This window comes from Amblyomma americanum, chromosome 6 (genome assembly GCF_052857255.1).
Source record: "Amblyomma americanum isolate KBUSLIRL-KWMA chromosome 6, ASM5285725v1, whole genome shotgun sequence".
NCBI classification, from domain to species: Eukaryota; Metazoa; Arthropoda; class Arachnida; order Ixodida; family Ixodidae; genus Amblyomma; species Amblyomma americanum.
Window position 1 is genome coordinate 70,695,897 of NC_135502.1, and position 26,651 is coordinate 70,722,547.

Below are 26,651 nucleotides of genomic sequence, written 5' to 3' on the forward strand. Positions count from 1 at the left end.
CCGGTCGCTGCCATGGCGTCGTCGTCCCGCGTGACTGTCGCACGGAAAGCGTTCTGCTCGAAAGTGTCCTACACCCGCACCTGATTTTAGTGACGAGGATTCGAGCTTCGAGTCCGAAGATGACAGTACCTCTGCTTCAAGCTCTGACAGCGACGATGTTTCAAGTCAGCCCGGGACATCCGCAGCTGCTTATTTGCCGATCTTTGTGCACAAGCTATTCTTGTTATCTGCAGGGTCCGTATGTCGCTAGGCCAGGATGTGCTGCCACTGGCTGTGAAGAAACTTCAGTTTTGCCAACAAGGCCGCCCGGAGCACACCTCGGCCCAGCACTTCGGAGCAGCGCAAGACGTTTCACAACAGCGCGCAATTTTTTCCTGTTATTCCTCACCGCGGAAGTGATACATATTACCTGCAAAAATACGAACAAATATGCTTGGATGCATATTTTGGAGCTTCCAAGCTATGCTGAAAGAGATGGGTCATGGAAAGAAGTGACTCCCGACGAACTAGTGAAGTTCATTGGACTGCTCATTTATATGGGCATTGTGAACGTGCCACGCATCCACCTTTACTGGAATACCGGTGGGCTTTTTTTCAGGGCTTCTTCCGCGGAACGTTACGCCAAGGAGACGGTTTTCTGCACTTCTGCGCTTTCTACGTGTGACTGACCCAGAGGAGACTTCTGTAGCTGCGCACGGCAAACTGCACCGCATATTGTGGCTTCTGCAACATGTGAATACAACCTCAGAACTTTTTCAGCCTGCACGGAACCTCTCTGTTGATGAAAGAATGGTGAAATCGAAAGGAAGATCGGGTATTCGGCAATACATGCAGGACAAAATTGTAAAGTGGGGATACAAATTGTGGGTGCTTGCCGATTCGCAGACTGGCTATTCCGTTCAATTTTATGTGTACGCAGGCAAACGGGAAACAGCTAGTGCAAGTGGACTAGCATTTGATGTGGTGACGCAACTGTGTAATAACTACGTCAATCAAGGCTACGTTATCTACATGGATAACTTTTACACATCTGCGTCTCTCTTTGCTCACCTGCTAAATCACAAAACCCTTGCTTGTGGCACGACACGTAAAGATCGTCAGTACTTCCCATCTGAACTGAAGGAGGCGTCGTGGGAGAAGGCAAAGAGAGGTGATGTTCGGTGGCTCCGACGGAACAACATCCTCTATTTGCAATGGCAGGACAGGAAGGTTGTCCACATGATGTCTACAGCGCACACTGCCAACAGACATGTAACAGCCACAAGAAAAGAGGGGGCGTGTGGACTACCACCCCAATCGAGAAGCCGCTACTGATTGAAGACTATAATTCTGGGATGCTTGGTGTTGATAAGTTGGATCAGCTGATTGCATCTTATAACGTTTTGATGAAGTGCGTGAGGTGGCGGAAAACACTCTTCTTTCATTGTATTGACATCGCTGTTGTGAATAGCTTCATTATTTTTCAAGAGCACCGCCAGCAACACCTCTCGACACCGGAATTTCAAAGGAGCGCCCAGTTCGACCTACTTTCTTTTCGGATGGAGCTCACCCAACAGCTGCTCGAGCTTGGGGATCAAGAGGTTGCCCAACTAGATCCTGTCCCAAAAGAAGTGCCGCACCATCCGCAAAAGATGCCGAAAAGGCTAAACTGCAGGATGTGCTACCAGGAACGACAAATCGAGCATAAGACGAACGTTTTCTGTGAAAACTGCGGAGCGCATCTGTGCCTCACGAAAACCAGGAACTGCTTCACCACATGGCACGAGCGATGAACCTGTTCCCGGTCTCGTTTTTTTTTATGTAGCAGAAGAACTGCGTTGTACCGAGAATTTATTTTTTTAGGCAGTGTTCCTGAGTCATTGATCTTCAAAATGTATATTCTAAATTTTCTTTGTTAAAAATGCATATGTAATATTGTGCATTTTCTTGTTTTTATCAACTCTCCGCAAAAATGGCACTTTTCCAAATTTTTGTGTGTTCCCTAATCAATTGTTTGCTTTGTAACTTATGTTTTTTGGAAAGAGCATTCCATTATGAGCAATTTACCATGCTGCACCGTGTGCTGGAGTATTATTTGTACTGGCAAAAAAATTTCTTCTCAGACCTATGAAAAACGGCCATTTTCTCGCGGTAACGAACGAGTTAATATACACGGACTTCCTCTGTTTAAAAGTTCCAAGGTGCATGGCCAATACAGTGCAAGATAGCAAAAAAGTGACCTCCCTCGTTTTATTGTTTGCGTGTTTGAAGGAAAAGCCAAGCCACAATCTGCAAATGACTTTTTGCGCAGGTTTATTATCGAACTGAGTCATATCGTGCAAAATGGTCTAGTCAGAAAACGTCAGAAGTTTTTCACTCAAAGGCTTTTTATGTGACGCCCCAGCCAGGTGATTTGTTTTCATGACAAAAGGACATAGCAGTTACAATTCTTGCCCGAAATGTACTGTGGAAGGAAGTTACGTACAAGGAAGAATTTGTTTTCCAGATGCAACAGCTGCCACACGCACAGACAACTCATTTCGCATCCAGACAGACATAGAATACCACCACTGAACTGCCTGTGGACTTCATTAGAGATGTACATGGAGTGTTTTCTTTACATTTCATTATTTGCTGCTAACGAGAGAAAACCTTATTAAATCGGGTTAAACGTCCAGGCTTCTGCCTTTTAACTGGCCACCGAGAGTAGGAAGAGTCGCGTGGCGGCTTGCCGCTCGGCCATCGTTGAAGTGGGCTGCAAAAGCAGAGTATGCGTGTATTTTTATTTCCGTGCGTCTGATTTGCTGCGATGTTGTCTGCGACTAAAACTATTTATTCACGGAAACTTAAAAACAAAATAAAAGCAAAATCGAGACTGTCACACGACCGGCTGAAAGGCATTCCGCGCGTTGATTAACTCCCCTTACTCTCGATGGTCCGATGAAAAAAAAAATGGCAGGAGCCGAGACGTTTAATCCGATTTAATAGGGAAATCAGTTACACAGGTTAACAAATTATTCGAAGTTTCTACGAATTCTTGGAGCAGATAGATTGTGTTCCCACGCTCAGAGTCCTCTTTAGTTCACCTTAACACTAAGTGCTATGAACATGACAACACACACACACATGCAGTGTTTTGTTCAGTTATGTGTAGCAAGTATGAAGCTTTTAGGCTTGCACTGTTTCTGCCTAATCTGCCTTAAAAAAACCTGCTTTTTGTATTTAATGAGTCTTTATAAAGGGACAGCCGTTCTTCAGAATGGCTAAATAATTTCATTTTTTATGTTATCCGGCCTCATATGGTTCGGCCAGATTGAAGCTGACTGGGAGCCAGTTCACATCGGACCTGTCTTCAACTGAAGATGAAAGGTCAAGACGACGAATTAGACCCCATCGCTATATATCATAGTCGGACTCTGAAGACGATGGGCAGCGAAAAATTCCATGAAAGGAGCCTTTCACTACGCCGTCTCTCAGAGTCGCTTTGGGACGTTAAAACCCACGTCTTGATTATTTCTAGCACATGGAGCAACACAAGATCATGGGGAGGACATGGCAGATCTTCCGATTCCACAACGAGGTATTTCGAGGGGTCTTGATTTTTTTTTTAACAGCATATGCGGCGCCTAATCAAGGACAGTACACAGCAGCTCCAGCTATTCCAGAACGAGGTATCGCCACACTTTTTTTGGCAATGGTTGAAGCTGAGTGTGTAAACATGCGGAGATTTTCGCTTAAGTGCCAAGCAGTTTATCTGATATACTGCGTTTTTATGGAGGAAAAACGCTAAGGCGCCCGTGTGCTGTGCCATGTCAGTGCACGTTAAAGATCCCCAGGTGGTCGAAATTATTCCGGAGCCCTCCACTACGGCACCTCGTTCTTCCTTTCTTCTTTCACTCCCTTCCTTATCTTTCCCTTACGGCGCGGTTCAGGTGTCCAACGATATATGAGACAGATACTGCGCCATTTCCTTTTTCCCAAAAACCAATTATTATTATTTCTGCCCCTTTTTTTTCTTATGAAGTGCGTCAGTTTTACTGGTGTAAACATTTTGTATTCGCTCTTAGTCATATGCTCTTCTTGTGTTTTGCCAACAGTGTTCCAAAGGCAAGTTATGAGGCAGCTGCAGGTCATCCGCCACATAGTGGAGCAAAAAATGCTAGGGTCAAAAAAAGAAGAGGCAGCGCTGACACTGGTGTGCCAACCATTTGATGAGCTCCAGGAATAGAGGGTTGATGACAGTGGACGAATTTTGTACATTTTGCACATTAATTAACTGCTTACATAGCAACATGCCGAAGCGACCACTGTAAGCCGCTGGGGCAACCATTTCTCAGGAGTGCCGAAATTCGCGGAGCTCGCCGGCGTATGCTCACCTGTCCGTTGGGCGTGTCTGGCGGTGGACCAGAATGACTCCGAACCCTGATTCAAGCTCTGGTTATCGCTTCTCGGCCTCTTAACGGCTAAGATCAAAGCGAGGCTGTTACTATGCCCGTCTGCGCGCAGAAGTTTTCGTTCCAGGTTGCGGTCCCGGCGGGCCGCCCCCCGATCCCGCCTTCCAGTGACCCCGGAGGACCAGCCGTTCCTGCCCCGGCGCCAGGCCTGCTGCCTTGGTGTTAAGGGGTTGATGACCATGGCCCTCCCGCCTCCTGCGACGCGCCCCACGAAGGCGCAGTGCTTCTACTTCACCGTGCCGGAGCCTGTTTCGGCAGACGACCTCAACGACGCCATCGAGGCGATCGTCGGTGTTGGGGGGCTGCAGTACCTGCAGCACCTCGGCGGAACGAAGTTCCTTTGTGCCATGAGCTCGATGGCTCAGGCGACGAAAATGGTAGCGGCGGGGAGCTTCCTCGTCGCTGGAAAGCAAGTACCACTGACGCAGATGGCCGCGCCAGTGGTGTACGTGACGGTATTTCGTCTACCGCCTACAGTCTCGGACGACGCCTTGGCTGCTGCCCTGGGCGCCTAAGGGAACGTGCGAGCGGTGTTGGAGCCCGTCTTCAAGAGCCGGGGCTACATCCGGAACGGGAGCCGCACTGTGAAGCTCGAGATGCAGCGGGCGCCGTCGAACTTCATTACCGTAGCGGGCCACCGTGCTATGGTGGAGTATCGTGGCATGAAGCGGGTGTGCTCGCGGTGCGGAGCAGAGGGTCACCTGGGTGCCGCCTGCACTGCCACGAATTGCGATCGTTGCGGCGCGTACGGCCACGAGACGGAGACCTGCCAAGCGACGTGAAAGCGCTGCGGGGGACGGCATGCGACCTCAGACTGCGTGCAGCCCCGTTCGTACGCCGCCGCTGCCGCCGCCGAGACCGTTGCCCAGCGGGACGTGGCCGTGGCCGAACTTGCTGTCGACCAGGCGGGTAAGGAGGTGACCGACACCTTGTCGGACTTGTCCGAGGAGGGGGAGCAGTCCGAGGGCACCGTTGACGTCGAGGGGTCGGCCTCGCCAGTCTCGGACGCCTCGCTGCCCGAGTCGCCCCCCCAGGTTGAGCCTCAAAGCCTGGGGGCGTCTATTTCCGACGCGCCGGCGATGGCGCAACTTCAGGACGTCGGGGCAGGCACAGAGTTGCCTGCGACCTCCTCTCCCAGTGACGACACACACACGCCTGTCACGAGCAGCGACAGCGCGAGCGAGGCGCGCTCGCATAGGGCGCACATACCGGTTGCCCTGCCCCCGCGTGCCCCATGCGCAGCGGAAATGGTGCGAGCGGGGGTGCGCAAAACCTTGGACCTCGAGGACCCGAAACGCCAGCACTCGTCCTCGGATGGTGGCCCTGCGTTGTCGGCCACACCAGCTCCTAAGAAGGTGAAGACGGCGGAAAAGGAGAACGCCCAGATGGACGTCTCCGAAAACAACTAGCCTTCATCATGGCGTCTCCTGTCAGGACTTCAGGCCATAAGGCCTCCCTCCTCCTCTCCTTGTTGGTGGCTTGGGCGCTGCCTTCTCAGCACCCGCCTGGCGTCGCTATCCTATTGGCGCGTCGCCCCGTCTGCACGGTCGGCAAACGATGAACGGTATCTATGTGGTGGAATGTGTTGTTGCGTGTTTGACTGTGCGTTTTTTGCGCAGCCGTGTGCATCAACCGGACCTTTCCGCCGCACAGCCGCTTGCACCATGCGCAATCGTCGTCCCGCTGCCGGGGGACCGCCAGCCAGGATGCAGACAGAAGTCGCGGACCTCCCCTCCAAGTGCCGTCGCAACGCCGGTGTTTGGACGCAAATATGAACTCTTCCTTCATTACTGTGCCGTGAGTCTGTCGCCGTTCGTTTCTTTGTTTCTGCGCTTTGTTTTGGGTTATGCAGTTTTTCTATTTTGCGCTCATGATGGCTGAGTTCCGTTTTCTTTCATTTAACGTGCAAGGTTTTCGCTCTCCTGATAAGCAACGGGAGGTGCTTCACCTTGCGCGTTCGTTTCACATTGACGTTTTGTTCTTGCAGGAGTGCAATTTCCGCACTCCTGCAGATGTTATCTCTTTCCGTTCGCGTTTTAATGTTGACGCTTTCTTTTCGTTGACGGACTCACGGTGTTGCAGAGTGGGTGTTGTATTTTTGACGCCGGCTTTTCGCACCGGCGCGCACTGTACCTTTGACTGTGACGGCAGAGTCATTGTGGTGGACGTGTTTCTTGACGAGCGGAGGGTTCAGTTTGTTAACGTGTACGCGCCCGTCACGCGCTCTTTGACCGACTTTTTCCGCTCGATCGCCTCCCACTTACTCGAGCCCACACCGCACGACTTAGTTGGGGACTTTAACTGTGTCCTCGACACGATTCGTGACATTCGGGGCCCAGGTCAGGGAGTGTCGAACTACCACGCGAAGGAATTGGGCAAGTTGGTTCGCCAACTACACCTCACAGACGCGTGGGTGTCGACACACGGCAACCTTTTCACGCCAACTCGAGCAAAGGGACGCAGTGCAAGTCGAATTGACCGTGTTTACTTATCCCCCGCGCTGGTTGAGAGTCTCGTGTCGTGTAAGGTTATCTCACTCCCAGCCGGCGCTAGAGACCTCAGCGACCACCGTCCGGTCGCGGTCTCGCTTAGATGCACGTCAGGTCGTGCAAAGTCCTTAGTGACTTGGCGCATGGACACCTCTGTTCTGCACGACACCACGTGTGTTGACGACATCGGGTCAGAATTGTCGCAGTCGATCGCCAGTGTCGCAGAGTTTAGTCCCGAAGTGTGGGACACCCTCAAGAGACAGTGGAGAGGAATCCTGGTTCGCTCCGGCAAAGCGAGGCGCGCCCGCAACACGGCCGCCATAAACGATGTGCTGCGTCGCATGCGAATAGTTAAACGAGCAGACCAGTTATCATTCGCTATGCGGGAGTACTTAGACATTCTGCGGGCCCGCTACCACCGCATCCTAGAAGAGGGATCGCGAGCGGCCCGAGTTGCAGCAGACTTACGTCTGCCGGCGGAAGACCGTGCAGACCTCATGCACGCGCGGAGCCGTCTACAGAAAAGAGAACGGCCCGCCCGCGTAGAATGCGTCCTCATGCCCGACGGCTCGTTTTCAAGTCACTCCGCCTATGGCGAAAGGGTGTTTCGCGAACATTTCACAGCACTCTTCAAATCGCAGAATTTGTGTGTCGATGAGGATTTCGACGCAACCGTCACCGACTTCTGCGGAGATCTTCCCCGCCCGGTCGGTGACGTGGACTTGGCGCTGTGTGCTCCAGCAGGAAAAGAGGAGGTCCTTGCCACGCTCCGAAGTATGCACCAGGCGACGGCACCAGGGCCTGACGGTCTAGTCACTGGGTTTTACCTGACATTCTTTCATGTCCTCGGAGACTGCCTAACAAAGCTCGTGAATTTTTTTCTCGTAGAGGGCCAAAAACCCTCCTCGTTCAGCCACGGTCGTATTGTTCTCGTCCCAAAGCAGAGTATGTCGCCGTCGCGGCCTGAATCGTGGCGGCCGATAACCCTGCTGAATACGGATTGCAAGTTGGTCGCGTCCCTTCTTGTCGGACGCTTGCGTCCGCTCTTACAACAACTTGTGAGCCCCTTTCAGTCTTGTGCTGTCCCAGGCCGTTCAATATTCGCGCACGAGAAGGGGATTAGTGGGGTATTTCTATCCCTCGACCAAGCGAAAGCGTTCGGCAGGGTCGAGCATCCATACCTACTCGCTGTCCTGCACTCCTTTGGGCTCCCCTCCAGGTTTGTCGATCGCATCAGCCTCATGTATAGTGGCCTCACGGTGGAGCTCCAGGTCAACAGCTCCGTCTCCTCGCCTTTTCCGGTCACACGTGGCGTGCGCCAGGGATGCCCTCTCCGGCGCTGTTTGTCTTGTCGTTGGACCTTTTTTTGCGGCGCGTCGCTTCTAGCCGATGCATTCGAGGTTTTCCAATGGCAGGACAGGAATCGGTTGTCGTCTCGGCGTACGCCGATGACATCTCCATTTTTGTCCGTGACGCCAGGAGTGTGAGAGGCTTCTTGGCCACATTTGAGGGGTACGCCACTCTTTCAGGCGCCCAGTTGAACCCCGGGAAGAGCCATGCCATCCGGTTTGGTTGTTTCAATGACCCCCTACCAGTTCCTATCCCGTTCGTAGATGCCGTTCGGGTGTTGGGAATCCTGTTCCACCAGAGCGGTGTCTCTCCACGCACATGGACGAGGTCGTCACCAAGACAGCGAGCGCACTGTCTCATGCCACTCACTTTAGTTTGTCTTTAGAGGCGAGAGTGGCGGTTATCAAAAGCCGCGCATTCGCTTTCGCGATGTACGTGGCGCGCGTCGCGGTTATGCCACGGCGCACCACGAGCCGATTAGCTTCCCTTGCGGGCTGCTTTTTGTGGGATGGCAGAGCCGCCGCAGTCGCCCGCCACCTCTGTCAACTTCCGACCGCCCGTGGCGGCCTCGGACTCCCCTGTGTCGCCACGTTGGCACGAGTTTTGAGTGCAAGGTTAGTCACGAGTCTACTCAATAACGAAGCGTATCCGGGACGCTCGCTCCTCCTTTACTGGCTTAGCACAGCCAGATGAGCGTTCGCGCCTGGACGACACGTTGGGCCGCAAGCCGAAGTACCCGTGGCCTACTACAAGGCCGCAGCCGGGCTCAAACTGTCTCTCGATACAGACTTGCCAGATGTAGACCTCACTGAGGTTCCCCCGAGCCGCATATGCGAGCTAATTGCCTGCGCCTGTCTGAGCCTCGACGACCAGCGGCGCGCAGCTGTGACCAAATGGTCGTCGTGGGCAACGTGCCGCCTCCCGGCTGAAGTACGAGAATTCGAATGGCGGCGGCGCTGGGGCGTTCTGCCAACTCGTGAGCGCCTCTCGTGGCACGTGGTGCCAGATGATCGATGCCCCAACTGTGGCGCAAGGGAAACAGCGCACCATGTCTTCTTTGAGTGCTCTGTTGGCCGCGCAATGTGGCGGCTAGTGTCGCGCATGTTTTCTGTTCGCGCTGTACCGGGCGTCCGACGCCCTCGTGGCCTCTTCGCGAGGCTAGTGTACACATGTACAATGTTTTGTGGCGCCGGTGGTGCCTAGCTGAAGCACGCCGGCAACCTGCAAGGGCGATGTACCCGGTGTTGCAGAGCCTGCGGCTTCTCCTCTGGCAATGCTTGTCTAGCCGACTCGACACAGATGGAGAGGCGCAGTTTCTGCGACGCTGGCACACGCGGTACTTTGTTGTGCGCGGGAACGGTCTGGCTATGCCGGCTCTGCCATATTAGCCAGCCCCTCCCCCTCCCCTTTCCTTTTTTGGCTCATCCTTGTGTCTTTATCACTTTTAATTGGACCTTGGAGAGTGGACTGTACTGCGAGGACTGCTTATTATCTGTTTGAAAGCGTTCATGACGGACGAATTACCTTTTGGCTTGTGTTTGTTATTTTCATTTTGTAACACGAGCTGCGAAGGTCGTGTTGTTGCTCTGCAACAGGTTGTTATTATTACATGTTGTGCCGGCAAGATTTATTGTTTGCTCCATGTATTTATAGACTGATTACTTGTTTGGCCGTCAAGTAAACTTCCCTATGTATGTATAGATTGATTACTTGTCTGGCCGTCAAATAAACTTCCCTTTGTGTGTGGCGCTTTGATATCAGTCTGTTTGTTACAACTGAACACGGACTAGTGCCATGAAGGGTTCGGGACGGGCGATGGGTAGGTGGGCCCTTGCGGTCTGCCCTTTGTAGGAGGTCCCCCTGGGGGCCTTCTCTTGAGTATCTGTTTTGGGCAGGGGGGGGGGGGAGGTGAGGTCTGTGTGAGAAGTGTGCTAAGATCATAACTTTGTAGAAGCAAAACCCACCAGCCTTTCGTAGAGTCAGTGCTGGTTCCTGGGAAGAACGTTGAGGCACCCGCCGTACGATCTGGACAGGAACCTGCGCAGTGCTACGATTGTCGGCCACCTTAGGGATCGCCGACCCGGCGCCGTGCCGCCCGCCCGGGTGCCGTTTCCTGATCCAGTGGAGCTGACTGGCGCTGCCCGAGCTGCCATCATGCCTCCTGCCGATCCTGCTTGCTGTCCAGGAGTTCCGGGCGCCTCCCCCCAAGGCGCGACGTCGTCGTCGATGGCCTGGGAGAAATAATCGGCCCCAAAGGATTGGAAAGCCTGCAGCATCAAGGAGGATTCAAGTTCTGTGTCGCCTGTCGCCTGCGTCGGCCCATCCGTGGTTGTCGTGACCAACGTTTATAGATCCTTTTTTTAGTTCCCAAACTCCTCCGCTGAAAGCGGGCGCTGCTTGTACCCGGGAGGTGAGAGGGCGCTACAGTCAAGGTTTGCGCGGTCGCCGGCGCGCGCGCGGCCCCTCTCCCGCCGTTACTACTTAGCCCGTGCACGCGTTTGTCGTTGCCTTTTTTTTTTGTTCATTTGTGTTCCTGTGCGCTCTGCGAACACGTGGTGCCCATCGTGCACTCAGAACAACAAACGCTGCTGGCCGTGAAGCAGCTTTCGAGCGTGACGATGCCAACTTGCTTCGTGCCCGGCTGTACTAGTGGGTACAAGAGCAACCCGGAGAAACGGCACTTTTTTGCCCCGCCATCCGATCCGGAGCTTCTCGGAAGGTGGGTTCAAGCTATTCCGGTGTGCAGACAAAGTGCTCAGCAAGACTTGCAAGGTGTGTGACGTACATTTTGTGGCAGATGACATTGTGAAGACTTACAAGCATGTCATTGACGGTCAGATTGTCGAGATGGACCGTGGGTGTTGGGCACTGAAGCCTGATGCAGTTCCGTGCCAATTCCCGAATGTTCCGAGCTATTTATCGAGAAATCGCAAAAGACGGCGGTCGCCAAAAAAAAGACCCAGCGTACCTATCAATGCGGCCCCTGCTAATGCCACATTTGCGGAGTCCCACCTAGAAATTCCTGAAGCATTGTCTGATCCCGTGCAAGGCATTGATTTCGCACAGATTGTGGAAAAGAGCTCGTCGATACAGCTTCCGAGAAACTGGAGAATGGCGGCCCTTGAGGAGGAGGCGGGAAAATACAAAGAGGTTGTCTTTTATGACGCCAGGATGAAGGAAGGCGTTTATACCATCCTGAAAAGTGTCGTATTTCGTGAGGACCTGACCTACGTTGTCCAAGCAAATGAAAGGTTGTTGTACAAGTGGGATGCGGACATTCAGGTTTTTTCTTTGAAAGATATAGAGGCAATTTTGCAGATCGTGCACACAAAGCAATTTTGCCGTGGTTGCTCTGACTTCGATGTCGCCAGCTGCAGGAGCGTGGCCCAAAATGCTAGAAGTACGCTCTACCATAAAGACTGCACTGTTTTGACAAGTGGAGACAAAGAAGTGTGTGCTATGTGCACCAGCTTGGCAAAATGTTTGAAGCGGAGGGCAACATCGACACGACCGAAGAAGAAGGTGCCTGTGGCAGCAAGTGTGCTGAGAAAGCGGCTAATCCATGCCACTGCAGCACGAGAACGAAAAAAGCAAGAAGTGAAGCGGCTCAGTGAGAAGCTGAAGAATGCGTTGACAAGAACTCTGGATGAAATCACCCAAGATTTGCTTGAGGTACAAAAAATGGCCCTCCGAGCAGCTGTAATGCAGCAGGCAGCAAAATCGCCCCGTGGTCATAGATACACAGCCGACTGGCTTATGGTCTGCTTACTTTTGCGGCTAACAAGCCCGAAGGGCTACAAGGCCCTTTCTAGTATGAAAGTTCTTCCCCTTCCAAGTACATGTCACCTCGTGCAGCTGCTGAGGGGTCTGCCGTGTGAGTACGGTTAAAACAAATTTGCCCTCGAAAGCATTCAGCTTCAAATGACAGGAAAGCCAGAACATCAAACCTATGGCTGTATAATAATTGATGAGGTGAAGTTGCGGGAAACAACGGAATTTAACAGAACATCTTGCAAATTTGATGAATTTATCGACTATGGTGATGTTGCCAAAGCGAATTCTGAACAGCTAGCAGACCATGCTTTAATTATAATGTTCAATCCCATGTTCGATTCGTGGGTTCAGCCCATTGCAAGCTATGCCACAAAGGGAGAAGCACCAGGCTGGGTGCTGGCAAAAATAGTAGTAAACTCTGTTCTGCAGCTTCACCAGCATGGCGCCCAAGTCTTGGCTGTAATCAGTGATGGTGCTGGAAACAATAAGTCAATGTGGAAGCACCTTGGGGTCAGCGGAAAGCTTGGCGAGGCCCAATGCAGGATGGAACACCCATGCCTCCCTGACGGTGCATTTTTGCATTTCATATGCGACATGCCGCACATAATCAAGTGTGTCCGAAATCATTTGATGAAGCACAAGTATGGAGAGGTAAGTTATTATAACCACGCCTTCTTATTATGTGGAGAATTGTTTCTTTTGAATGAGCATGTGTGCCTTGCTTTTATTCCCTTCAAACGTGGCAATTTTATTGCAGATCGGGGACCACCGAGTGAACTACCATCACTACGAGCGGCTTTATGAGGAGGCAAAAAAAGGCTGAGATTAAACTGGTGCCAAAACTGACAGAGTATCACGTCAAGCCGCAGAGGCTTCAGACCATGAATGTTCGCCTGGCAACACAAGTACGATATTTCAGATGCCTTTCCCTGCCAACATGTTATTACTCCTTCCAGATTAAATACTGCGTATGCACGCTCCTACCACAGACAGTTCATATTTCCAGTGTGGGCAACGTTTATTGATTGGCAAAAAATATGTTAAGCTTCTATATTCTGAAGCTTGCTGACTTGTAGCTGTAGTAAAATCAGGAAACTGTTTTTCAGCTTTTCAGCCGCAGTGTGGCGACGGGGTTAAAGGTCTACCGGCAGCTAAAAGTACCTGGCTTTGCCGACAGCGCAGAGACTGAAAAAGTTACTTTGCTGCTAAATGATCTTTTTGACATCATGAATGCCAAGATTCCTCAAGCTGGACCAATAAGAAAAGGCTCTCCTAAAATTAAGGTAATCAGTTTCTGTGTACTAAGTTTAAAAGAATCAATCAGAAATCTCTTAATGTGAGAAGAAAAAAAAATTTTTATAGTATAATGCACCATTTCTGTTGTAGTTTAATATATTTATTTTTTTTCATCTACACACATTTTTTTTTCAGTTTTTGGAGGAATTCCTCGACATGATGAACCGGACGGAAGCAAGAGGAAATATCAAACTCATTGCATCAAATCAAACCGTTGAGTCCCTGCGGGTGACATTGATGTCAGTGCTATCCATTATAGACTTCCTACACAACAAGGGCATCAGCTATATTCTCACAGCGAAGTTAAACCAAGACCCGCTTGAGGTAATTAGACTGGCACGTTGAATAAGCCTAGAAATGCTCATATATAATGTTTTTTTTTTATTCCAGAGATTCTTTGGCCTAGTGAGGTCATTTGGAGGTGACGAAGACCACCCTACAGTGACCAAGTTTAGCCAATTATTTAGGCTGATTTCTCTTTACACACCTGTTGAAGTAGCTGTGAAAGGGAACTGTGAGATGGGAACTGATCGTGTATTACTTAGTGCCTTCAAGAGCCTCGGAGAAAAGCGTCGCGACGCCCTTATCCAGAAAAAGGCTATGAAAGAACAGGTCTGGCAGGAGCTGATGACGATACCTTTCAGGGACCTCTCCAATGCTTCCAAAGACAAAAGATGCAGTGTTCCATCACCAGAAGAAACAGCCTTGTACTATTTGGCAGGCTATGTGGCTTTCAAAATGAAAAAGAAAACGCAATGTGAACTCTGCAAAGCGGACGCACTTGGCACGCAGGATTCTCTGCCGCGTGAGGCTATGCTCATTATTGAGCGTGAATATGTCAGTGGCAGTCTCGCGTACCCTTCCGAAAAGCTGTTTGCCTGTGTAAGCACGGTAGAGGGCACTATAAAACAGGCTAGAAAGGGCGAGTTGTTTGGCGACCTGTTTTGGAACGTGCTGGATTCTCTTGTAAAAAAAGGCACGAATGGTGTTGGTTGTCCATAGCATGCTGAGGTGTTCACAGCTCAATTAATTTACTTTTATTTAGTGACGCGCATGCACTTCTTTGCGCGAGCAAAGTGCTTGGAAAATAGTAGCGCCGTTAGAGCTCAAAGAGAGCGAAAAAAGGGGAAGCTTGTCTGACAAATTAATGGACAGCAAATTTGTCAGCAACGATGTTTAGTGGATTTGTGAATAAAATTTTTTATTTAAATGCCAATGGCCTTGAGTTACTCTTGCATTTCGCCCACACCGGTATCGAACTCGCGGCTTTCGGGAAAGCAGCCGCGGGCCGTAGCCACTGAGACAGCTAGCAGCGGGCTTTAGTTGCACCAGTATTGCTGTAATAAAACTTAAAAGTAATTTTGCTCGAAATGCATGACACAACAGCCAGTCGCGAAAATGTGGTTCGGCGGATAATCCGAATCTATTGAAGTAGCAAGGTTAGGTTCATCTCACGGGATGCAGAATCGAAGCATGCATTTCGTCATTGCCTGTACAAAACGGCCGCTTGCGACACTGCTCAGAATACCGCTCTTAAGTTCGCATACGCGCTAAGCACACATATGTTACGAAATACCTCCGGGCAAGAGCCGGAAACAAAAAACAGCCGTCACGCAGCGATGATTCGAATGCGAGTGCTCGTGCTAGCACGCTGCACGCTAGCAGACGACTCTCGCTCTCCCCGCTCAACCCGCGATTGCAGCGCCGCAGTGGCGGGGACGGCGACAGGCCGCCCGCTCCTTACGGGCGCTGCGAGGAGTTATGGAACTAAACAAGTATCTATAAACGTTGGTCGTGACGGCGTTCCGAGTGCCGCTCTTCGTCGGGGACGCTGCACTAGCTACAGCACTGAGCGCCTACGGGAAAGTCCTGGAAATCAGCCACCCTTCGCTCAAGGGACGCCGTCACGTAGGAAACGGCCAATGCCTCATCAAGATGGAGATGAAGCAGGCCGTTCCAAACTTCATGACAGAGCAGGGGCACCGAGTTATGTTCGACTACCGGGGAGTGCGGAGAGTGTGCTCCCGCTGCGGCCAGGATGGACACGTGGGCGCGGCCTGCCGGACGCCACAATGCGCCCGCTGCGACGTCTTTGGACACGATACGGTTGGGTGCGAGGCAAGCTGCCGACGCTGGTCCGGGAGACACGCGGCGGCCGACTCATTCGCCCGCGCTCCTATGCAGCGGCTGCTGCCTCCGGCAACGCTCCAAGAAACCCGACCTGTACCCGGCGCCACAGCCCGAGAACCCTGTTCTCGCTTCGACGCCAAAGAAGGTCGCAGTGCCCGCATCGAGCCAAGACACCGACACGCCTGTTGCAGAAGCAGACCACGCTGCCGCGAGCCAGCCCGAGCTGGAGCCTACCGCACCATCGGGGGAGCAGTCGGCAGACAACGGAGACTCGACCGAGTCTCTCATGTTCTCCCCGAACAGCGACCTCCCGCCGCTCTTCACCTCGGGATCGTCTAGCGATAGCGACTCGTGTGATTCGGCAGAGGAGAACGATGCAGCAACCTCACGCCAGGCGACACTCCGCATGACAGGGGAACTCCGCTGCGAGCAGCTCCCACGACCCGGCTTGGCGAACGCAGCAAGTGCGTCTCGACGACAACGGCGCCGCCGGTCGCCATCGGACACCCCAGACGAAGCCACCCTGGAACCCAAGGACCACGCCCTGGTTGCGCCACTGCCTACCGACACCGCCCAGCATGACTCGGTAAGACTCCATCGACCCGCACTTCAACAAAGGGTCAACCGGCAAGCATGCACTGTCACCGGCCAAAGACTCCGATGCCGCTCCTGAAGGGGCCTCTCGGTCAAAACCGAAAAAGGTCGCGCGAGCGAACAACTCCGCGATATCTAGAATTGTAAACAGAATGTCGGCGGCCTGTTTATTCGCAATGGCGGCCGTGCATCTCCTCTCCATGAATGTTCAGGGATTTCGATCACTAGACAAACAGAGGGAGGTGATGCATTTCGCCCGCGCGCAGGGCATCAACATTCTGTTCCTCCAAGAATGTAATTTCCGTGACCCACGTGATGTCACAAACTTTAAGGATCGCTTCCTCGCGCCCGCGTTCTTCTCACTCACTGACGCCGCTTCGTGCGGTGTGGTATTTCTGAACGGCTCCCTGCGCTCGGGCGCGCACTGCACGTACGGGATCGACGGCCGCACACTGGCCGTCGATTTCGCGCTAAACGGCAGACGTGTCAGGGCGTTGGTGGTTTACGCACCGGCACAACAGTGCGATACTTCGCAATTTTTTGAGTCACTCAATTCTTTTCTCCTCGATACGTACCCCACTTTGATGGTAGGAGACTTCAACTGTGTACTCGACCCCTCGCGAGATGTGCACGGCCCCGGTCAAGGTCGGCCCTACGCCGGAGCACGGTCACTACGGGACCTCTGCGTCCAGTTTCATTTATCTGATGCATGGGTGTCCCAGCACGGCAACACCTTCGGGCCTACCTGGGAACGAGGACAGTCTGCCAGCAGACTAGATAAGTTTCTCCTCCCCCCCGAGCTTGCGCGCTTCGTCACCTCTTGTAGTGTGCTCGAGTTCCCCAGGGGCACTCCGCACATCTCTGACCGTCGACCACTGTCAGTAGTGCTGGACTTCGGCGGGTGCGCCCCACGTGTGAACACGTGGCGAATGGACTCCAACATACTGACAGACGCGTCGAGCGTCGCTTCGTTAAAACGTGCGCTGAGTGCCCCTGGCGCGCGTAATGATTTACCCGTGCCCTGGGATGAGCGGAAAGCCAAGTGGCGCTCCCTCCTCATCGGAGAGGGCCGCCTACGAAGATCATGTATCACGCAAGAACTTAATGAGACGCTGACGCGCATTCGTATAGTAAAAAGAGGCGCGCCGCTCACCTTCGCTATGAAGGACTATTTAAACCTGCTAAAGGCGCGGTACGGGACGCTGCTGCGGCAGTCGTCCCGTGGGGCGAGCCAAGCTTCTCGGCCTTTTGGCTAAGATCAAAGTGCAGTAGCTTTGATGCCAGCTTGTTTGTTACGTGCTGAACACGGGCTGGTGCCTTGAAGGTTTCGGGACGGGCGATGTGCGGGTAGGCCCACGTGGTCTGCCCTATGTAAGGGGTCCCCTAGGGGTCCCCTTGAGTGTTTTAGGGCAAGGGGGGGGGGGTCTGTGTGAGCGTGTCTGCGGCCTGAGTGGCCGGTTCGCCGGTCGCCACGTCGTAGCCCTCCCAGACCTCGGGCCACCGGCGTGTTGCTGAGGTACCGGCTTTGTGTGGCGGCTCGACCCTAGGGATGGCCTCGTCCCCGCACAGCGATCCGTCCGGACCGCGTCAGCTATCCCAGCTGTGGACAGTGTCCGCAGCGGCTGGCGTGATGCTTCGGACCGCAAACGCTGTGCGGGGGGTTTGGCCGTCCGCTGGATCCTGCTGCTGCACAGGGACCCCTCGAGCGAGCACGGTGGCTCAACCATGTGGGCTGTCGACCCTACAGGCAGTCCACCTCTACTTATTTTTCAGGCGCACATATGAACCCCAGAATTGTCCCGAAACATTCAATGAAAAGCATCTGTTCTTGATACTGCTGCTGTGCTGTGCTGCTGTGATACTGCTGCTGCTGTGTTCCTGCGTGCGTTCCGGCCGCCGGCTTGCGTCGGTGGCCGGTGTTCGACCACCAAGAGTGATCTTTTGTTCCGGTGCCCTTCGGCTGGCGGGCGCCTCAACATGGTGAGCAAGCCACCTACAAAGGCCCTTGCCTTTGATGTCGTCGTCCCTGAGGGGGCTAGTCCGGAGGATGTCGTCGATGCGACAGCCTCCGTAGTTCGTTTGGAAGAAGTTTACTGTGTCCAGCACTTCGGTGGACGCAACTACCAAGTTACCGTAAAGAGTGAAGCCGCCATGGCTGCAATCGTTGATGCGTCTTGCCTCATCATCGGCAACGAACGCGTCCCCATCGTTCCCCTGAGCCCCCAGGTGACTCAGGTGACTGTTCTTTTTCTGCCCGCCCGAGTACCAAGTGATGCCCTTGCCAAGGCTCTTTCTCCTTATGGCAAGGTGCTGCACATAAGTCGCGGCATCATGGGGTCGCGTCCCACTGTCACCACCGGGACGCGGTATGTCCGAATTGAAATGAAGCCCGAGTCGCCCGTGCCTAACTACATCAAGGTCGCTGGCCACCGCGTGACATGCGATTACAAAGGCATGCAGCGTGTTTGTCGACGTTGTGGGTCGACATCACACTTCAGAGCACAGTGCACGGCTCCGTTCTGCGCCCGCTGCGGCGTCTTTGGGCACCAAGGCCAAGGTTGTGTGCTGCCGTGTCGACGTTGTGGTGATCCACACGCTACCGTGGCATGCGCGATCAAGCCCTCGTACTCTGAGGCTGCGGCCCGACCTGCACCTCCACCGGCTGCACAGGCAGCCGATGAAGCCATCAAGGAACGCGGCGCTTCCGACACCAACGGCTTTGTGAGTGGTTCCTCGGCGTCTCTGAATGTATCGGTGGAGGAAGCGGTGCCTACGGCTGATGCGTCCAGTGATGCACCTCGCAAGCCGGCATTAAATGTGCCTGCTATGTCAGCCTCAGTCTCTCCAAGTGTACCTGCCGCTACGGAGGCCGAGCCCATTGCGGCCCTGCAGGTCTCTGATGCTGGGGACAGGCCGCTCTCGCAGCCTGCGCGGCAGCCCGCAGCCAGCGTTGCGGTTTTGAGCGACAACGCCAGCGTATCTGAGGCCGATGGTGACGAGAGCAGCTTGTCGTCCTCAGCTTCTTTAGTCAACCTCGTCATCGACGAGACTATCATCGTGCCTGGGCAGGAGCCGAGGCCGCCGTCGTCATCTCCTTCGTCATCGCAGTTTAGTGTCGGCACAAATATTTCGCCTGGGCAGGAGCCAAGGCCATCTCCTGACGTGGAATCTGTGCAGTCGCCGTCCTCTTCTGCATCGAGGATTAGCGCCAGCACTTCTAGTACTCTCTCTTCGGATGTTGAGATGGTCGCTTTGAGCTCCAGCTTAAAGCGTCCACATACGTCGACTACGGACTCGGACAACTCTTCTGGTCGGGCAAGGAGGCCTCGTGCCTCCTCTGGTCCGACTCTACAAAAAAAGTGAGATGGTTTGGCGCCGTTCGTAGCGCGCATTGTATTGCTTAGACATCACAACTCGTTGTTTTTTGGTTTTTTTCATTACCAAAATGGCTACACTTAACATCATCACGCTTAACGTGCAAGGGTTTCGCAATGTTATGAAGCAGACCGAGGTGGTCGCTTTCGCTCGTTCATCGGGCTGCGATATTCTCTGCCTGCAAGAAACTAATTTTTTTCGCCTCAGTGACGTGTTGGAATTTAAGCGTAGGTTTGGTATTGATGCTTTCTTTTCGTACGCTAGCACGCATTCTAGCGGAGTTGGCGTTCTTGTTCTGAACCGAATACTTCTGCGAGACCATCATGTTACCTACGATGCGCTTGGACGCGTGCTGGCGTTCGACTGCACGTTTAACTCACTTCGTCTGAGACTTCTTTGCATCTACGCACCTGCGCATTCTAATTTGGTAAACTCATTTTATAAAAATCTTGATGTGTATTTTCTTGGAGGACGAAACGTTGTGATGTTGGGCGATTTCAACTGCGTGCTCGATACGGTCGCTGATGTGCAGGGCCCTGGCAGAGGCAGACCAAGCTGGAATGCGCGCGAGTTGCGCCGCCTAGTCAACCAGTTTCTGTTAACAGATGCTTATGAGCTCCTGCATGGCGGCGTCTTTGTGTGGACTTGGCGTCGCGGATTGTCGTCAAGCAGGCTAGACAGGGCGTACGTACCGACGGGCCTTTCGAGGACAGTGGGTGCTGCTAATGTAATTACGCTGCCATCCTCACCAGTACACATATCAGACCATCGCCCCTTTCTTCTGTCGCTCAGGGTTCCTGCGGCTGCAGTGTCTCCTTTCAGACCATGGCGTTTGGATGTACGCATCCTTCACGATGCCAGCACGAGAGAAGGACTAACGCGGGCCTTGCGGTTTTCGGTTGTTGGGGCCGTGCCTGGTGACTGGGATCGTCTGAAGGAGCAGTGGCGTCACCATTGCGCCGCTTCTGGTCGAGCCCTTAGAGCTCGCGTCTCAGCTGAGGTTCGTGTTATGACGGCGAAGCTCCGTATAGCTCAGCGCACCCCGTCGCCATCGGCGCTTATGTGTGCATGGAAAGAGGAACTTTCAGAGCGTCTCCAGCGTCTTTTACGATCGTCCTTTCTGACAGCGGCCGCATGGCGTTGTCGGCGCAATCCAACTTCTCATCCAGAGGTGCTTCGGTTTGCACGCCAGGAACTGTTGTGCGCTCAAGGTGCCCCTGCTTTTACCTCTTCCGTCGGTGCTGTGGCCCAGCCAGTTGGCAGGAATTTCAGTGCGTTTTTCGTCCATTTCAGGGATATTGCTCAGTCGCACTTTTTGGTTCATCGCGATGACGTTTCCGCACACCCTTTTTTTGCAGGCTTGCCGCAGGTTGCGGATGAACTTCATGATGGCCTTATGGCTCCGCCAACAACAGATGAAATCAAGGAGGCGTTAGATTCCATGAAACGAGGCTCAACGCCTGGGCCAGATGGTCTTCCCGTGGAGTTCTATTTACAATTCTGGCATATAGTAGGCCCCATTTTCACGGAAGTGTTAAAAATCTGTTTCACTCGGAATGTCCTTCCTAATTCATTTAAAAGAGGCCGCATCGTTCTGATCCCTAAAAAGTCTTCTTTCTCGACATGTCCGGCAGATTGGCGCCCTATCACCTTACTAAATACAGATTATAAAGTATTAGCAAAATTACTCGTCCGCCGTTTACGGGCTCTTCTCCCGTCCCTCATTTCCTGCCATCAGGTTTGCTCCATTCCGGGCCGTGAAATACATAGTTTATCTTCTGTAACGAGAGATATCCTAGAGTATACTATACGGCGGCGCGCACAGGGTCTTCTTGTTTCTCTAGATCAAGAGAAGGCATTCGACTTTCTAGAGCATGAGTATATTTACGGTACACTGGATGCTTTCGGTTTCCCACCTTCTTTAGTGCTACTTATTAAAGAGATGTACAGAGATATTTCAAGCACTCTGTTCCTCGATGGCTGGGAAAGTACCGCATTTGATGTTGGCCGCGGCGTCCGTCAAGGTTGTCCGCTCTCCCCTCTTTTGTTTGTCTTAGCATTAGAGCCTTTCCTTTTGGCAGTCAATCACCATTCTCTCATTAGCGGTCTGGCATTGCCAGGCAGTGAGAGTGTACGCGTCACTGCTTATGCAGATGACATCACGCTATACTTAGCTGATGAACACAGCCTGCTCGAAGTTTTAAACGTTTTTCGTGAGTACGCCTCCTTGTCGGGGGCTGCTCTTAATTATTCCAAGAGTCATTACTTTTTTGTAGGGTCACCTCAGAGACGTATAACGAGTACAATACCTTTGCAGTGGTGTGAGCAGATGCGCATTTTAGGAGTGACCTACGACTGTGCTGGAGTATGGGATGGTATGTGGTCTTCGGTCGTAGAGGGCACAGACCTTTGACCTTCCTCTGCTTGAGAGGCGCTACCTGGTTCAGTCGGTCGTGCTGGGTGCCTTTTGGTACCTTTGCCACATTGTTAAACCACCCCTGCGCGTCATAAGGCGGGTGCAGACTACAGTTTCTTCTTTTTTTTGGTCAGGCGGAACCGAGCTTGTGGCTCGTGCTGTTCTTGGACAACCACGTGAGAGAGGTGGTTTTGCCTTCCCAACGTTGACCATCACGTCCTCACTGTTAGCATTGAAGTGCATGTTGCGTATCCTGCTGGGGGACGCGTCTCCGGCGCGAACCCTGGCGCGGTACTTTTTGGGCCCTTCCTTGCGCTTTTTGGATCCCTCGGCCCCAGTTAATCATGGTCCTCAATCAGAGAAGCCTACCGCTATATATACTACGGCAGTGGCCTTTTTCAGGCATGCAAGCGCAGTAGCACCTGATGTCAACATCCTTACAGACCGTGTCGTGAATATTATGGGCTCGCTGTTGTTGCCTGTTGTGCCGGCGGCTCGCCGCTCACCGATGCGCCGCGTTCAATGGGCGCGCATAACATCGACGCCTCTCCCAGACCATCTACGTGACTTTGTGTGGAAACTTGGTTGGGCAGTGCTGCCTACTTGTGATCGGCTGGAGCGGTGGGGCGTTTTACGCTCCAGTACCTGTCCGAATTGCCCGCTTCCGGAATCTAATCGCCATGCTACAGTCACCTGCGTGGTAGCACGTGTCTTTTGGCGCGCCGTTCATGCGGGATTCCGTGGGCAGGGCATTTCGAGCTTTGTCTCCCGCGGCCGCTTCCCCAGCGGCCGTTTTGCTCGCCTGTTAATTGTTGCAGGTCTTTTTAGTTTTTGGCGCAATCGATGCACCGTGGTCGCTGGTGGCTGTCGACGCCGAGCTGTGTGGCCAATACTTGGCCGTCTTAGAAGGGAGCTGATCAGTTTCTTGTCAGAGGAACTCTTTTTCTTGGGAGAGGAAGAGTTTCTCCAGCAGTGGTCATGCCCATTCATTTCTGTTAACAATGAACGTCTTGTTCTGGTCTTTAGACCAAACTGGCGCTAGGGTCTTCTTCTTTATTCCCCCCCTTTTTTTTCCGTGTCAGATTTTTCCGGTATCACTCACTGTTAATAATCATGCCACGCCGCTTTAAATCGCACACAAGAAATTCCTGTTAGTTATTCAAAGATGTTTTGGCACTCTAATTGGCTCGCCTTACATGCTGAGCGTCATGTCAACTTGTGAATGTCAAATGTATCCGGTAACCTTGGCATGTGTACATATGTAAATAAAATTTTTTCTAATCAGCTTTCACCCAGGGCAGGCCCATAGCAGACCCCTTGGTCTTGCGCCAAGTACGCGCGGGCGCCCTCAACGAGGACTCCCCCGCTTTAATAGAAGAGGTCGTCCTCCCCGATGGGGCTAGGAGCAGCAGCGCCACTGACATTCGTGACGTGTTCACACGCCACGTGTCACAGCTGTTTGCTTCTGGCGTCGAACAGGAGGGTGGCCCGGAGTTTCGCGAGGCGATCCGCGAGTTTTGCCGGGACCTTCCCGTAATCCCGGAGGAGCTTTCGGCTCACCTCTGCGCGCCGGCGTTGCAGGACGAGCTCCGTGCCACGCTAAATGCAATAAACACCGCCTCGGCCCCCGGCCCTGAAGGAATCCCGATCAGTTTTTACACGCGATTTTATGAGCTGTTAGGAGGTCACCTGCTCAACATGGTGAACAAGTTGGTGACAGATGGAGCTAGACCGGACTCCTTCCGGGAAAGCAGAGTCGTGCTCATCCTGAAGCCTGGCGGGTGCCCATCCGACCCGCAAGCGTGGCGCCCGATCACTCTGCTCAATGCAGACTACCAGATCGTGGCGTCACTGCTGGCGAACAGGTTGAGCACGGCTCTACCCACGCTCATCAGTCCTGCGCAGACGTGCAGCGTGCCGGGCCGCTCGGTGTTCTCCGCTCTCGCACTCACTCGTGACTTGTTCACGTTCACCTCGATAGCCGGGATCCCGGGCTGCTTTGTCTCGTTGGACCAAGCCAAGGCGTTCGACTGTGTCGAGCACCGGTACCTCCTAGGAGTCCTAGAAGCCTTTGGCTTCCCTTCCGAATTCATTGAAAGAATTAATCTTCTTTATTCCAGGCTTACAGCCAGTTTAAGTATTAATGGAACGATTAGCGCTTCTTTCTGCATCTCTCGCGGCATTAGGCAGGGATGCCCATTGTCACCCATGCTTTTCGTACTCTGCATCGACCCATTGCTACGTCGCATAGCCGACAGTCCATCAGTACGCGGATTCCCCCTGCCTGGCCAAGGCCAGGTTAAGGTCTCTGCGTATGCCAATGATGAGTCCCTGTTTTTGTGGGACGAGGACAGCTACGCGGTGTTGTTACGGCTCTTTGAAGAATACAGCGAGCTGTCCGGCGCCCTGCTGAACAGGGGCAAGAGCAGAGCGCTGCGCTTTGGCGCATTCTCATCGGATCTGCTGTGCGACGTGCAGTGGGTCTCTGCCGTAAAAGTATTGGGTGTTCACTTTCTCGCGTCCGGAGAGGCGGGACGAGAAACATGGACTCAGCTCAGAGCTACCGCAGAAAGTTGCTTGACCCTAGCGGTGCGCTTTCGCCTCTCTCTCGCAGAGCGCGCGTTTATCATCCGATCATCGGTATGCGCCCCCTAATTTATGTCGCCAGAGTCGCCTACCCTCCCCGTAACCTCACGTGACGCATGTCCACTCTATGTGGCTCGTTTTTTTTGGGCAGGAAAGACCGAGACAGTAGCACGAGCTCTGCTCAGACTTCCTACAGAAATGGGGGGATTTAGCCTCCCTCATCTACCCACATTGTGCAGTGTCCTCGCCTTGCGAGGGATCCGCGACCTTGTCGACAATACGGACTACCTGGGAAGGGGGCTCCTTGCCTACTTTCTCGGAACACAGTATCGGCCCCTCAGCCTTGCAGCCCCCCCCGTTTTTCCGGAAAGCCTGTCGTGCCCTCAGGTCTTTCACCACAGCCCTGCCTGGTGTGGAGATATTCGCCACGCCACCCACACGGGTTTGTGAGCTCCTCGATGTACGAGAAGCAACACGGGAACAATTAACAAGGAGCGGGCAGGCGCGGTGGCGAGACCTGAGACATTCATTTCTTCCTGCGCAAGTGCACGACTTTAGCTAGCTGCGAGGCTGGCAGGTTTTACCCACGGCTGACCGCATCGCAGCATGGGGCGTGGCACCCTCCGCCCGTTGCCCGCAGTGCGGTTGGGAATGCGTAGTAGCCAGAATCTTCTGGCGGCTCATGTAACGCATGTTTGGGGCTCATCTCACCTACAACACAAGATCGCGTGAGCCATTCTACTTTGAGTCGGCGCATTGGTCCTATGGCGGCAGAGGGGAGCTGCGGCCTTACGCAGCCGCCAACAGAGGGCCATGTACCCCCTACTGCAGCGTGTACGCGCACGTATGCTAGAGCAAGCATGCAAAGACCTTGTGACGCTAGAGGAACACAAATTCCTTTGGCGGTGGTCCACTCGCTTTATCAATGTGCGTCGCGGCCGTGTGGCTGTGCTGACTCTGCCATTCTAGCCACCGGCAGAATTGTGTGCGCGCGTGGTTCTGCTGTGTGCCGTGGATCACAAGTAACGGGAGTGCGCGGCAAAACTTCTTGTCATGTGCATTCTTGTCATTTGCGGTTTATAAGTACCACCAACGACTTAGGTCGTTTTTGTGTCCCTGTTTCTTCGAGGGACGAGAGTCCCTGCTTGTTCTCAGTTCAATAAACTTCTCTTAATGGCGCTTTGATATCAGTCTGTCTGTTACAGCTGAACACGGACTGGTGCCATGAAGGGTTCGGGACGGGCGATGGGCCCTTGCGGTCTGCCCTTTGTAGGAGGTCCCCCTGGGGGCCTTCTCTTGAGTATCTGTTTTGGGGCGGGGGGGGGGGGGGGGGGTCTGTGTGAGAACGACTGCGACCTGAGTGGCCGGTTCGTCAGTCGCCACGTTGTAGCTCTCCCGGACCTCGAGCCACTGGAGCGTGCCGGGGAACAGGCGCTGTGCGGCGTCTCGACCCTCGGGATGCCTGCGTCCCCGCATAGCGATCCGCTCGGATAACATGAGCTTTGTTTAGCTGTGGAAAAGTTCCCAGCGGCTGGCGTGATGATTCGGACCATAGGCGCTGTGCGGGGGTGCGGCCGTCCGCTGGATCGTGCTGCTGTACAGTGAACCGCTCGGTAGAACGGTGGCTCTACATGTGGGCTGTCAACTACAGGCAGTCCACCTTTACTTTTTTTTCAGCCGCCCATATGAACACCACAAATGTCCCGAAGCATTCGTGAAATCTATCTGTTCTTATCAGGTTAATATCTGATACGGATTAATATATGTGCGGCGTCTCTCCGGCGTATGCTCACCTGTCCGGTGGGGCATGTACTCTGTACTTTGATGCTGGTTCGTTTGCTACAATAGGAGCACGAGCTCATTCTTATGAAATGTTGGGACGAGCGATGATACCCATTTATCAGGTAAGGGGGTAGACCTCCCGGAGCTTTACTGCTTTTTGGCAATAGTGCTGCTTATGGACCTGGTGCGGAAAAACACCCTGCGGGACTATTGGTCAACAGACCCGATGCTGGTGACCCCCTTTTTTCAAGAGATTTTTTTCTGTGAACCGCATTGCTCTTCAGCTGCGCATCCTGCACTTCAGATCAATAAGGGAGCAATCCTATCACCTAAGGGCCATCAGACCAGTCATTCAGGCCATTCAGGAAAAATTTTCCAGACTTTTTCTTCCATACCAAGATTTATGCATAGATGAATCTCTGATGC

At 53.2% G+C, this 26,651-nt stretch overlaps 1 protein-coding gene across 5 annotated transcripts in view; it reads right to left on the bottom strand.

The window, feature by feature from the left end:
* Window positions 1-26,651, bottom strand: part of LOC144093677 (uncharacterized) — a 377,080-nt gene that overhangs the window by 39,930 nt on the left and 310,499 nt on the right. For 3 of the 5 annotated variants that reach the window (XR_013306305.1, XM_077627265.1, XM_077627264.1), the window contains exon 5: window positions 10,237-10,503. The exons of the other annotated variants lie outside the window; for them this stretch is intronic. Coding sequence is in view for 2 of the 3 variants with exons in the window: in XM_077627265.1 (XP_077483391.1) it covers window positions 10,237-10,503 (267 nt within the window). In the remaining variant the exon portion in view is untranslated. The remainder of the gene's footprint in view (window positions 1-10,236; window positions 10,504-26,651) is intronic. 5 annotated transcript variants of the gene reach the window in all.